The sequence below is a fragment of the Sinocyclocheilus grahami genome, unplaced genomic scaffold, assembly GCF_001515645.1.
Source record: "Sinocyclocheilus grahami isolate Dianchi unplaced genomic scaffold, SAMN03320097.WGS_v1.1 scaffold54.1, whole genome shotgun sequence".
NCBI lineage: Eukaryota > Metazoa > Chordata > Actinopteri > Cypriniformes > Cyprinidae > Sinocyclocheilus > Sinocyclocheilus grahami.
The window spans coordinates 3742652-3757139 of NW_015505233.1; the positions used below are offsets into that span (position 1 = coordinate 3742652).

Genomic DNA, 14488 nt, shown 5'->3' on the forward strand with positions numbered 1-14488 from the left:
CTCTCTCTCTCTCTCCCTCTCTCTCTCTCTCTCTCCCTCTCCCTCTCCCTCTCTCTCTCCCCCGTCAGCGGGTCGTTATCACCACACTGCTGGACATAGATACAAGGACAGAAGCATATACACTATAAGGAAGATTATTTTATTCTAGTGGCTCAATAAAATTAATTTAGTTGTCCTCAGTTTGAGAAAACATAAATGTATCTGAGTTCCCTCGCCCAAAAAAACACTGAGAGTGCCATTCACGACTGATACAACTTCTATTAGACCTATATTTGATTAAAATTCGTTTTGCTAAAACTGTACAAGCTGATGGATTACTTAGACCACTTGTGGGAAAGTGTTGGGGGGGGGGGACCCTCTCCCTCTCTCTCTCTCTCTCTCCCTCTCCCTCTCCCTCTCTCTCTCCCCCGTCAGCGGGTCGTTATCACCACACTGCTGGACATAGATACAAGGACAGAAGCATATACACTATAAGGAAGATTATTTTATTCTAGTGGCTCAATAAAATTAATTTAGTTGTCCTCAGTTTGAGAAAACATAAATGTATCTGAGTTCCCTCGCCCTGACGAACGCCACAAGTGTTTTCGCTCTGAGGAGAAACGGATTAACGCGAATGAACGGACGAACGGCTAGTTCAGTGATGGGCTCTGTAACGAGATTACGGTCTACACTACTGTTAATTCTCAGTTTCAGCAGACTCTATGTGTACCCCCTGTACCTCTGAGAGAAAGACTCCTTTATTCCACCAGCCATCTCCCTGACGTCACTTCAAGCGGTCGAGCTCATGTCCTTATTTGGTACCGAATCGACCCCTGCATGAACAGGGTGGGGATATTGATTCATCCCAGTGCTTCGAATCTTTTGAATTCGTGCACCAAAAAGATTCGTTCAAATTCTTTCACTGGTTCGTCCAGTCAGTGGACCTTTACATCAGATAACGAGTTAATGAAAAACAAACAAAAAAACACTGAGAGTGCCATTCACGACTGATACAACTTCTATTAGACCTATATTTGATTAAAATTCGTTTCTAAATTGTTTATTTGTCATTAGCCATTTACGCCAGTAGGTGGCGTGTTAGGAGTAAATCGATAATTCACTCATAACTGTAGGCCTAATTCCCGAATCACGACCGAAACCTTCTTAAAATGCTTGTCTATATTGTGTATCATCATCAGTCATTCTTACATAGAAAAATATTACTCACTGCATTTAAGTGCACGAGAATAAGTCGTTCACTTAGAAGATTCGTTCAAAAACCCGGCAATACTTTTGCTTATTAGGCGGCTTCCGTTTTGCTAAAACTGTACAAGCTGATGGATTACTTAGACCACTTGTGGGAAAGTGTTGGGGGGGGGGGACCCCACATAATTATTAAATATTAATTAATAGATAGGCTATGCATGTTTCCCAGTATTAGTCCTGCGGGCTAGACATTAGTCACGTTTGGTCTTTTGCATTAAATAAGATTTAGATACAAATCAAAGGTTAAGATTCATTAACATTTTTTCCCACAAGGCTTTTTAGCAATTTCTTATTGATATACAATTAAATAATCTAGCTAGAAATAAAGCAAATGGCACCCCCTACTGTGTACAAATCCAAATAGAAGTACCACACACACATAACAGATATTACAGTCATTTAATATGATTGCCAAAATGCAGTCACATTTGCTACCAGAATTTTTCTGTTTTAACATTAAAAGGCTCTATGTTTTTCTCTTCTTGGGTACAAATGATTCAAACTCAAACTACAGCAACACAATATAGAACGCATAATTTTTCCTTCATGCATCAGATCTTCCAGTTTCAATAGATAAGGGTCGTTTATGTCTCATGGCACTAAATTAGCTAGTTCAAAAATAGTACAGCCTAGCAGTTCAAAGCTTTGTTACTTGTTAATTACTCACTTTTATTTTTGCATTGCACTCATTGCACCCTCCCTGGTCTCTCTCCTTCCCTCCCTCACACACACACACACACACATACATACACACTCAGTTCCTGTGGTTTCCCTATTTAGATGCAGATGTACATTTATATGAAATACACACCATAAAATCACACATAATTACCCATGTCTTTGCTATTATATTCAAAAGAGAAGTGCCTGTCTGTGTCCTTTGAGATGTGTGAAGCGGATAGTGATTTTTCGGTTTCACAGTGCCACTGTAGATTGCTATTATCATCAACCCTAAATGTGCTCTTACGGTCTTAACTTGGCCAGTTAGTCTCATTTCATCTGCATTCATCAGACAACAACCACATATTTATACCTTTTCACTCCCTCTCTTTGATTTCATTGTGTACCTAAAGAAATTATAGCTTATGTTGAACTACTATGGATTTATAATACATAATATAAAACAAATTTGATTTGGCTTGCAAACATTTTTATTTTCTAGAACAAAACCACAAATCAGTGGCAAACATTTCAAATATTTTTGTTCTTTCCCTTTTACTTTAAATCCCTTTTTTGTTACATTCAGAGAGGAATACTCTGGCAACACTCAAAATCACAGGCAGCAAATGGCTTCTGTCCATTTTAAGAGACACTGATTTGGATTTACAGAACATTCTTACAAGACAAAAACATGAACATTGTTCCCTTTGTCAAAGATTTAAATGTGATACAAATGCCAGAGTCACATCAAAAACAAAAACATTTCTCCCATAATGCTCCACTCCAGGAGGAAGCACAATTAGAACGGCCGAACAACAGTTGTTCCCTCAGGGAAAAAAAATGACTCTTTAAACAGTGAAGTTATTTCAGGTGAAGAGTGGAAATAACTGAATGAACACACATGATTTGACAGATGCAAAGAAAACAATATGAATCTTGATCACAAACCTACGCCAGTCTCCCTCTCCCTCTCCCTCTCTCTCTCCCTCTCCCTCCCTCTCTCTCTCTCTCCTACTTACACTGGTTCCACAGCGGTGAGGAATTTTATCTCTGAAAAGTCCATATTTTGCACGTGAATCTTATTAGATTTTCACTTTGGACCTACAATCACGCAGTTAATAATATCACTGAGCAATAATTCAAGAGTACCACAAGCATTCTGTGCAATATTTCAGAAACTGTCATTATTTTCCTTCCATTAAAAAAAAAAACTAACAAACAAAAAAGGAGATTAGCATGGTTTCTTATGGATTTACCAATAGATGGTTTCAAAAAGCTCTTTCAATGCATTATACATTCTTCTTAGTATAGGCTGTACTGTGAATATACTACAAATCTAACATAAATGTAAACAAATTAAAGACCAGGTAACACTGATTTACTGTGAATGCTTCTATTGATATACACGGTCAGGTTGAAAAAGAAGAACAACAAAAAAACTTTACAGAATGATTAAAAAAAGCAATTGCTGGTCAAAAACAAGTATTTGAAAAATCAGAAATGTATCAACAGTAGCCCTTGAGTTTAATTTATGACTGAGCTATGAGTAAAGGATAAGTACAAACATACATACTTACGCACACAAACCTGAAAAACACCTGCCAGATACATAACGTTTGCACGAACGAAGGAAACATATCCCATTATACTGTACATGCCAACATCAAACTTTCAACAGACTAGAAAAGTACCTAATGCAGCTTAAATCTGATGTCTGTGCTACACGTAAAATGTAAATACTGATTAAACAGATTTTGCTAAACAAATCAGTGGAATTTTATGGATAATATTTCCAACTCTATTCCTTCAGAAAAGACTTCATTTACACCAAAAATGACTGACATCTGTTAGAGATGACTATTACACGTTCTGACAAATCAGACCACAGATTAAACAATAAAAACAAATGATGTAAAAAAAGAAGCAAAACAATAAAAAAGTAAACTGATAATGCCTTTTAAAAGATTAACATAAAACATGAGAACATTATGAAACTATAAAATAAAATAGATTTAAAATACGACAATACCACAATGACCAATGAGTAATTAAACTGAACATGAATATAACACTCTGGTAAACAACATGAGCATCAGCTGGTTGTGATTACCAAGCAGATGACCTTTGTGTGTGATCTGGAAATACCTGCTAAATAAGTGCACGTGTTTGGCTCTGACACTGGACAGTCCGATGTTACAAAAGACAGACACTGCATACAACCTACCGGCAAAAACAGCAGAGTTTACAGATTAAAGTGCTAGACACCAATACTGAAGCGCTCTTGCTAACAGTACGGTTAGTTTTTAACTCTGTGCTTTGCCTGTTCACCCAGAGTAAATGCAAGACAACATTAATGGCACATTCGCTTAACAATAATGAATAAATTCCCTTCCATATATTTTAGGCACAAAAAGCAAACTTAATAACAAACATCTCCCCACATTTTAGATGTGAGAGAATCTGCATCACTTTATGCCTTTCTGTATCAATCGGTCCAGTCCAGTATGAAGTGGTTTGTGGTCCACATTCCCACAGGTAAGAGATCACCAGCGACCACTGATGCTCGCCATGTCCGAGTGGAACTGGCGCGACAGACGACCACTGGCCCCGCCTTCTAGGAAGGAGGAGCAAATGTTGGGCGTCTCAAAGAGCTTCCTCCTGCTCTTATTCAGCTCTGAGGAGACATTCAAATATCATCAGTAATCCGTTAAATAAACACATGACCTTTGTTCCTAAACCTAATGAGCTGCCTCTCTCCCTACATATAGGCAGCTGTATTCTAAGGCAGCATCTTAACTAAAGTGTAAATTTATAAGTTACTTATTTGAAACACTCTACATGGGTAGATACTCTATTAACCGTCACCAACACACATCACACACAAGTAAATGATGACAGCATTTTTAAGCGATGTCTAGGTAGGCTGCTCACTATGTTCGGAGTAAAGATACTATTTAGCAGGGATCCTCAAATCTGGCCCACGAGATCCACTTTCTTGCAGAGTTAATCAAACCCTAATCAAACACACCTGAGCAAGCTAATCAATGTCTTCGGGATCATTAGAAAATCAGGGTAGGAGCTAAACTGCTATATAGTATTCCAATTTTATATAGACTGTGAATCTATGAAAGGTCATCTTGGAAGAAATTGCTTACTTTACAAAGCAGTGACATCACATCCTATTCTTCCCACATCCTTTATTTTGGTTTATCTTTTTTTCCTGTTGATCTGTAGCTTAGATATAAACACAAAGCTTACTGACCTGAGATCGCCAGTAACATTTTCCGGCGAGCACCAAATGTTGTGATTCCCAGTTCCCTTAGGTCTGGATCCGTTAGTGTACCAAATGTTTGCAGATCAATCTATTAGACCATAACACAGACATACTCATATAAATTAACATTTACAAAACCCACAAATAAATCCACTAATCCACATTTTTCCAATTACAGTGCTTGCAAGGTGAACTAGCAAAGCGTCTTAATTTATTTCCTTACTTATAGATTTAAAATGTTTATGCAATTAAAACAATTACTCAAAATAATCAAGGCATGTTTTCCACACTGCTTGTACTAAATGAACACAAGAAAGAATAATATTTAATCATTTTATTTTAATGCACCAATATGACACTATGTAAATATCAATATCTGCCTAAATATATATTTTACCAAAATATTTTAATATAAAAAATGAACACTTCTTGCAGAGTTAATCAAACCCTAATCAAACACACCTGAGCAAGCTAATCAATGTCTTCGGGATCATTAGAAAATCAGGGTAGGAGCTAAACTGCTATATAGTATTCCAATTTTATATAGACTGTGAATCTATGAAAGGTCATCTTGGAAGAAATTGCTTACTTTACAAAGCAGTGACATCACATCCTATTCTTCCCACATCCTTTATTTTGGTTTATCTTTTTTTCCTGTTGATCTGTAGCTTAGATATAAACACAAAGCTTACTGACCTGAGATCGCCAGTAACATTTTCCGGCGAGCACCAAATGTTGTGATTCCCAGTTCCCTTAGGTCTGGATCCGTTAGTGTGACAAATGTTTGCAGATCAATCTATTAGACCATAACACAGACATACTCATATAAATTAACATTTACAAAACCCACAAATAAATCCACTAATCCACATTTTTCCAATTACAGTGCTTGCAAGGTGAACTAGCAAAGCGTCTTAATTTATTTCCTTACTTATAGATTTAAAATGTTTATGCAATTAAAACAATTACTCAAAATAATCAAGGCATGTTTTCCACACTGCTTGTAATAAATGAACACAAGAAAGAATAATATTTAATCATTTTATTTTAATGCACCAATATGACACTATGTAAATATCAATATCTGCCTAAATATATATTTTACCAAAATATTTTAATATAAAAAAATGAACACTTTGTTAACATTTTTTGAGTGATGATTGCAGATGCATCCAAATCTAAATTCATTCCTCAAACAATGAATTAATGAATTACCTCCTGCTGCTGGAAGATTATTATCATCAACCCTAAATGTGCTCTTACGGTCTTAACTTGGCCAGTTAGTCTCATTTCATTTGCATTCATCAGACAACAGCCATACATCTATACCTTTTTAACTCTCTCTCTTTGATTTGATTGTGTACCAAAATAAATTGTAGTTTATGTTGAATGTCTATGGACTTATAGTAAAATATAAAGATAATTTGATATGGCTTGCAAAAACATTTTATTTTCTAGAACAAAACCACAGTGGCAAACATTTGAAATATTTTTGTACTTCCATTTTTGCTACATTCAGAGAGGAATACTCTGGCAACACTCAAAATCACAGGCAGCAAATGGCTTCTGTCCATTTTAAGAGACACTGATTTGGATTTACAGAACATTCTTACAAGACAAAAACATGAACATTGTTCCCTTTGTCAAAGATTTAAATGTGATACAAATGCCAGAGTCACATCAAAAACAAAAACATTTCTCCCATAATGCTCCACTCCAGGAGGAAGCACAATTAGAACGGCCGAACAACAGTTGTTCCCTCAGGGAAAAAAAATGACTCTTTAAACAGTGAAGTTATTTCAGGTGAAGAGTGGAAATAACTGAATGAACACACATGATTTGACAGATGCAAAGAAAACAATATGAATCTTGATCACAAACCTACGCCAGTCTCCCTCTCCCTCTCCCTCTCTCTCTCCCTCTCCCTCCCTCTCTCTCTCTCTCCTACTTACACTGGTTCCACAGCGGTGAGGAATTTTATCTCTGAAAAGTCCATATTTTGCACGTGAATCTTATTAGATTTTCACTTTGGACCTACAATCACGCAGTTAATAATATCACTGAGCAATAATTCAAGAGTACCACAAGCATTCTGTGCAATATTTCAGAAACTGTCATTATTTTCCTTCCATTAAAAAAAAAAACTAACAAACAAAAAAGGAGATTAGCATGGTTTCTTATGGATTTACCAATAGATGGTTTCAAAAAGCTCTTTCAATGCATTATACATTCTTCTTAGTATAGGCTGTACTGTGAATATACTACAAATCTAACATAAATGTAAACAAATTAAAGACCAGGTAACACTGATTTACTGTGAATGCTTCTATTGATATACACGGTCAGGTTGAAAAAGAAGAACAACAAAAAAACTTTACAGAATGATTAAAAAAAGCAATTGCTGGTCAAAAACAAGTATTTGAAAAATCAGAAATGTATCAACAGTAGCCCTTGAGTTTAATTTATGACTGAGCTATGAGTAAAGGATAAGTACAAACATACATACTTACGCACACAAACCTGAAAAACACCTGCCAGATACATAACGTTTGCACGAACGAAGGAAACATATCCCATTATACTGTACATGCCAACATCAAACTTTCAACAGACTAGAAAAGTACCTAATGCAGCTTAAATCTGATGTCTGTGCTACACGTAAAATGTAAATACTGATTAAACAGATTTTGCTAAACAAATCAGTGGAATTTTATGGATAATATTTCCAACTCTATTCCTTCAGAAAAGACTTCATTTACACCAAAAATGACTGACATCTGTTAGAGATGACTATTACACGTTCTGACAAATCAGACCACAGATTAAACAATAAAAACAAATGATGTAAAAAAAGAAGCAAAACAATAAAAAAGTAAACTGATAATGCCTTTTAAAAGATTAACATAAAACATGAGAACATTATGAAACTATAAAATAAAATAGATTTAAAATACGACAATACCACAATGACCAATGAGTAATTAAACTGAACATGAATATAACACTCTGGTAAACAACATGAGCATCAGCTGGTTGTGATTACCAAGCAGATGACCTTTGTGTGTGATCTGGAAATACCTGCTAAATAAGTGCACGTGTTTGGCTCTGACACTGGACAGTCCGATGTTACAAAAGACAGACACTGCATACAACCTACCGGCAAAAACAGCAGAGTTTACAGATTAAAGTGCTAGACACCAATACTGAAGCGCTCTTGCTAACAGTACGGTTAGTTTTTAACTCTGTGCTTTGCCTGTTCACCCAGAGTAAATGCAAGACAACATTAATGGCACATTCGCTTAACAATAATGAATAAATTCCCTTCCATATATTTTAGGCACAAAAAGCAAACTTAATAACAAACATCTCCCCACATTTTAGATGTGAGAGAATCTGCATCACTTTATGCCTTTCTGTATCAATCGGTCCAGTCCAGTATGAAGTGGTTTGTGGTCCACATTCCCACAGGTAAGAGATCACCAGCGACCACTGATGCTCGCCATGTCCGAGTGGAACTGGCGCGACAGACGACCACTGGCCCCGCCTTCTAGGAAGGAGGAGCAAATGTTGGGCGTCTCAAAGAGCTTCCTCCTGCTCTTATTCAGCTCTGAGGAGACATTCAAATATCATCAGTAATCCGTTAAATAAACACATGACCTTTGTTCCTAAACCTAATGAGCTGCCTCTCTCCCTACATATAGGCAGCTGTATTCTAAGGCAGCATCTTAACTAAAGTGTAAATTTATAAGTTACTTATTTGAAACACTCTACATGGGTAGATACTCTATTAACCGTCACCAACACACATCACACACAAGTAAATGATGACAGCATTTTTAAGCGATGTCTAGGTAGGCTGCTCACTATGTTCGGAGTAAAGATACTATATAGCAGGGATCCTCAAATCTGGCCCACGAGATCCACTTTCTTGCAGAGTTAATCAAACCCTAATCAAACACACCTGAGCAAGCTAATCAATGTCTTCGGGATCATTAGAAAATCAGGGTAGGAGCTAAACTGCTATATAGTATTCCAATTTTATATAGACTGTGAATCTATGAAAGGTCATCTTGGAAGAAATTGCTTACTTTACAAAGCAGTGACATCACATCCTATTCTTCCCACATCCTTTATTTTGGTTTATCTTTTTTTCCTGTTGATCTGTAGCTTAGATATAAACACAAAGCTTACTGACCTGAGATCGCCAGTAACATTTTCCGGCGAGCACCAAATGTTGTGATTCCCAGTTCCCTTAGGTCTGGATCCGTTAGTGTACCAAATGTTTGCAGATCAATCTATTAGACCATAACACAGACATACTCATATAAATTAACATTTACAAAACCCACAAATAAATCCACTAATCCACATTTTTCCAATTACAGTGCTTGCAAGGTGAACTAGCAAAGCGTCTTAATTTATTTCCTTACTTATAGATTTAAAATGTTTATGCAATTAAAACAATTACTCAAAATAATCAAGGCATGTTTTCCACACTGCTTGTACTAAATGAACACAAGAAAGAATAATATTTAATCATTTTATTTTAATGCACCAATATGACACTATGTAAATATCAATATCTGCCTAAATATATATTTTACCAAAATATTTTAATATAAAAAATGAACACTTTGTTAACATTTTTTGAGTGATGATTGCAGATGCATCCAAATCTAAATTCATTCCTCAAACAATGAATTAATTAATTACCTCCTGCTGCTGGAAGATGTCTGTGTATTTGCCGAGACCGAGTTTGCTAAAAAGCTCAGGGAGATCTGTTCCTTTGAAAGATGAACTGAGAGAGCAGCCATTGCTGCCAGACATAGAGATACTGTCCATATAATTACTGCTGCTGAGATACTGCTCACCTACTGACCCAAACACACAGATAAAGTTTAAGACACAACTAATCAGTAGGCAGTAAATTTATTGTTTTGTGTTTCAAAGTGCAAAATCTTTAGTCTTACAAGATTTGTTCTTGATTCTCTTTGGGCTGCTGACAGCAGGGGAAAATTCAGAATTTCCTGGCAGTCCGTTTCCATTGATGTTAACGTTCCCATTCAAATCCCCCCAATTACCGGATTTGGTGTCATTACCCAAACCCTCATGACTCCCAGAGTGTGAGACAGAGAGATGAGAGTCCTGAAACCATATACACAAAAAGCAACTTTGAAACCCTGCTTTTTCTAATCATTTTGGAAGAGAACAGCTTCATATAAACTGAACTAGATTTATGCTGCACCGGTGAGTTTGTACCTCATAAGTAGTGCTTATGCTGGGTTTATACGGCACATGGTGTGCCCTGCGCAGCTCTTTCATGCTCTCCGCTGGCATTGATTTAGAGAAACCCAACCCACTCCAGGTATTTGTGGGGGTTCGAATCTCCGTCTCAACTGGCTTCTTCAGCATGGCTATACAAAAACAACAAAATTGTTTAACCACAACCTAACTAGTGATCTTATATTCAGATGTTATTTTATGTATATTTTCACATTAGGATGTTAAATTAAGAGATCAAGTCTATGCTCACCTTTAGTGGCCAGTAGCTTCTTTTTCTCATAGTCAAAAGCCTGAAAAACATTGATAAACAATGACAGTGTGAATATGTGTGAAAATGTTTTAGTTTGTGTACACTTGTATGTGAGTGCAACGTGTGTGTATGTGTATATAAACCTGCATATGTGGTGCAAGTCGTCTTTCTGCAGCTCTCTCGCTTCCTGGTGCTCTTTTGTCAGCCACTGGATTCTCACTATCAGAATCGGCCAACACACACTCAACACTGCACACACACACACAAAGAAAATTTAAGGAGCACGTTACAGCTGCAGTGTAACCATAAATAAAAAAAACATAACTGAATTGCCATGATGATGTAAGGTCATTTTATGATTAAACATACTGAAGAAGTGAGTTCTTGGTTCTCTGCAGAAGTTCCACCGTTTGTCGTTTTCCTGATGACACAGTGCAAGAGGCCAGCATCTGCTTCAGTTCACTCCCATTGGCTGAGTGAGACGGGCTTCTGGGCATGCCCACTTCAACAAATGTATCTGAGCCTGATACACAGATAAATAGTAGAATAACAGTATAATGCATTAATACTGTGCACAGTGAATTAGGGTTGCAGAAAATGTCATTACATGCCGACTGTACTGGGCAAACTATAAAGTTTGATAGAGGAGGGATAATGGTATGAGGCTGTTTCTCAGGGATTGGGCTAAGCCCCCTACTTTTGAGGGGACATGTTAATGCTTCAGAACATTTCAAAAAACATTTTGGACAATGCACTGCTTCCAAATTTGTGGGAACAATTTGGGGAAGGGCATGACTGTGCATAACTGTGCCCTAAATTATTGGATGGAATAAACTGACTGGGCCGCACAGAGCCCTGACCTCAACCCCTTCAAACACCTGGAACGGCGATTGAGAGCCAGGACGTCTTGTGCCTGACCTCACAAATGCTCTACTGGATGAATAGGCAAACATTTCCACAGAAACACTATAAAATCTTGTGGAAAGCCTTCCCAGAAAAGTGGAAGCTGTTATATTAAGGCCCTATGATTTCTGCGATGCGGAAAACACGGACGGAATCACGGAATCCAGTTATAAAATCAGAATTTTACTGTATAACGCAGAATGTCACGGATTTTGCAAAATTTTTGATGAATAAATCAAAAGTAGGTCAGTACACATAAATCAAAATATGGACTAGTGTTGGTGAATATTAAGCCGTAGAGTACTATTTAAATATGAATCCTGCATGTTCTGCAGGTCTCTGTGTGAATGAATGGCGCAGACGTTTTGTTTACTACACACATACTGAAGGGTGCATGACGCTTGCAGTGTTTTCAGCCACCTCTCTGCCACCTCAGTATATGAGTTCATGAACACATAAACAATCTCTAGAACTGCTCTGAGAGTCACTTCATGAGCATTTTACCATTTCTTTTGAGAAAAACTATCATCATATCATATAAACCGAGAAACTTCAAGCTTGGTTTAACTTGAAGAAACTGTGACATAACTATATTACTTAAAGTAATGACAGTACTAATACTAATTTAAATTTATTTTTATTAAAACATTATTTTAAAGGAATATTTACCAGAAAAAATATTTACCAGAATTTATTCAAAATGTAAATGCACAACACAATATTTCTGAAAACAAAGAAAGAATAAATAATTATTTTAAATTTAAATATAAAATCTATTATTTAGATATGCTTTTGATTATTAAAAAATTTAATGAAACCATTAAAATGGAATCCAGAAAATTTATCGAAATCACAGAATAAAAAAAAAATTTAAACGGAAAAAATGGAACTTGGAAAAAATTTAACCGAATATAGGAAAAAATTACATTTTTATTTAGAATGTGATGTCATTAAAGTATCTGTTCGTGCAATGTCAGGTGTGCCAATACTTTTGTCCATATCATGTATAAAAAGTTTGTTTTATACCTTCATCTGCAGATTTATTGGAAATGGATTCTGATTGGGAGTGTCCAATGACTTCCTGGGATGTGTCACAGTGGGCGGAGTTCAGCGATACAGAGGAGATTCGACTGTACATAGAACTGGCGAGCTGCAACATCCAGCAGAAACACACGCGGGAAGAATAATTAGTTTAAAATAAAACAGATGCACTCATTTTGGCATCGCTTTATCAGTAAAGGACACATGATACTGCCTTGATTTTGGACATAAAGACTTATCTTAAACGGCAGCATATTTTAATCTATAATGCCTAAAAATGTTGCCTACGTATGCAGTTTAGTAACTTTGATGAAGTTTCTCACATGTCCATTGAGATGTTCTGCACTGGCTGGTTTGTGTATTGGTGCGAGTCCAGGTGGAGGGGGCGGTGTGTGAGTGTGTGCTTGACTCTGGACCCCAGAGAGCAGAAGACCACCGAGAGTCGACTGAGACACTGACTGCAGCATCAAGTCTGTGGAGAACCCTGAGCCAGGGACAGAGTGAGAGGGTTATGTAACACACACATATAAAATATGTGGCTGAAAAGAGCACACACTCACCTGCTGTGTTAGCTGTTGAACTGAGTGCACTGGCCCAAAGTGAAGCTGTGTGACCAGTAACATGTGAATGTGTGTGAGCAGGTGTATGTGAGTGTGTATAAATGTGCTGTGAGTTGTTCACTGCTCCATTCTGAATGTTTAACACAGAGCCGTGCCCATTAAGAACACACTTTGGGTTCGGGGAACCATTAGGAATGGGGCTGACAGACGACCTTAGAAGACCAGCTGATAAAAAAGAGAAAAAATAAAGAGTGCAACGTAAATACCAAAAACATTTTTGTCCATAATGTGTTTACAGTTCAGTTATTATTAATTTATTTTGCTCCGATGTAACTTTCAAATCAGAGACAGCACAAGATATGTCGAGAGCCAACAATTAGCATACCAGTTAGACCCAGTGTTATTTTAGTATCATTGACTTTTTCTTTTTGTTAATATTTAGATTTTTTTTTGTAATTAATGGTTAAGTAATTTTGTTGTGTTTTTGTCATTTTTATATGCCTATATTAATTTTTATTTATGTGTTTTAGCTTATTTAATTTAATTTTAAACCTAAACTAAACAAAAATGATAAATGTTACATTTTCAAAAAGGTTTTATTTTTATTTTATCATTTTATTTCATTTCATTTCATGTTTATTTCCAGTAACAAAAAATGCTCTTTAGGTTTTATTTAATGATAATAAGCCTCATTGGACCTGATTGAAACATTTTTTGTAACATGATTTAACTAAATACCATTGTTATCTGACTTTATTATTGCTTTGATATGTTACATGCTGCTAAGCTAATAATTTGATACTCTTAATTGTATATTACACAAATGTTGGATGAAACAAATTATATATATATTATATATATACATATACACACACACAGGTTGATTTAAAATAATAACAATTATGCAATTTATTTTTAATATTTACTTATTTTTATCTTATCCATAAAGGCCGTGATGCAGGCTTGATTAGACTAAAATAGATTTATTACAAGGAAACATAATTTAACCTTCAATACCTAAAATTTACCTAGGTAAAAAACCTTGCTAGGTTTTGAAACAAAGCTATTGTTACCAGCAAGATTGTTAACTTTTAATCACTATTATGGCATGAATCCTTAATGTAACAGTACTGCAAATATGCACAATTTGTGCATGAGAGCAACAAGGCTTGTGTCTTGAGAACAACAGAGGGGACTGTTTTAAGTCACACTAATAGTGTGTGAGTGGATGTGGAACACAGGCAAACACACACACACACACACACACACACA

General features: G+C 36.2%; 1 protein-coding gene across 1 annotated transcript in view; it reads right to left on the minus strand.

Annotated features, from left to right (window-relative positions):
* Window positions 1-4347: 4347 nt before the first annotated feature.
* The window catches only part of LOC107583637 (protein bicaudal C homolog 1-A-like), a 50718-nt gene continuing 40577 nt past the window's right edge, over window positions 4348-14488 (minus strand). The window contains exons 14-24 of the mRNA XM_016269924.1: window positions 13217-13441; window positions 12980-13140; window positions 12642-12765; window positions 11082-11235; window positions 10856-10961; window positions 10713-10752; window positions 10439-10593; window positions 10150-10324; window positions 9893-10050; window positions 5876-5975; window positions 4348-4579 (exon numbers count right to left, since the gene is read on the minus strand). Of these exons, the coding sequence (XP_016125410.1) occupies window positions 4449-4579; window positions 5876-5975; window positions 9893-10050; window positions 10150-10324; window positions 10439-10593; window positions 10713-10752; window positions 10856-10961; window positions 11082-11235; window positions 12642-12765; window positions 12980-13140; window positions 13217-13441 (1529 nt within the window). The 3' untranslated portion in view covers window positions 4348-4448. The remainder of the gene's footprint in view (window positions 4580-5875; window positions 5976-9892; window positions 10051-10149; window positions 10325-10438; window positions 10594-10712; window positions 10753-10855; window positions 10962-11081; window positions 11236-12641; window positions 12766-12979; window positions 13141-13216; window positions 13442-14488) is intronic.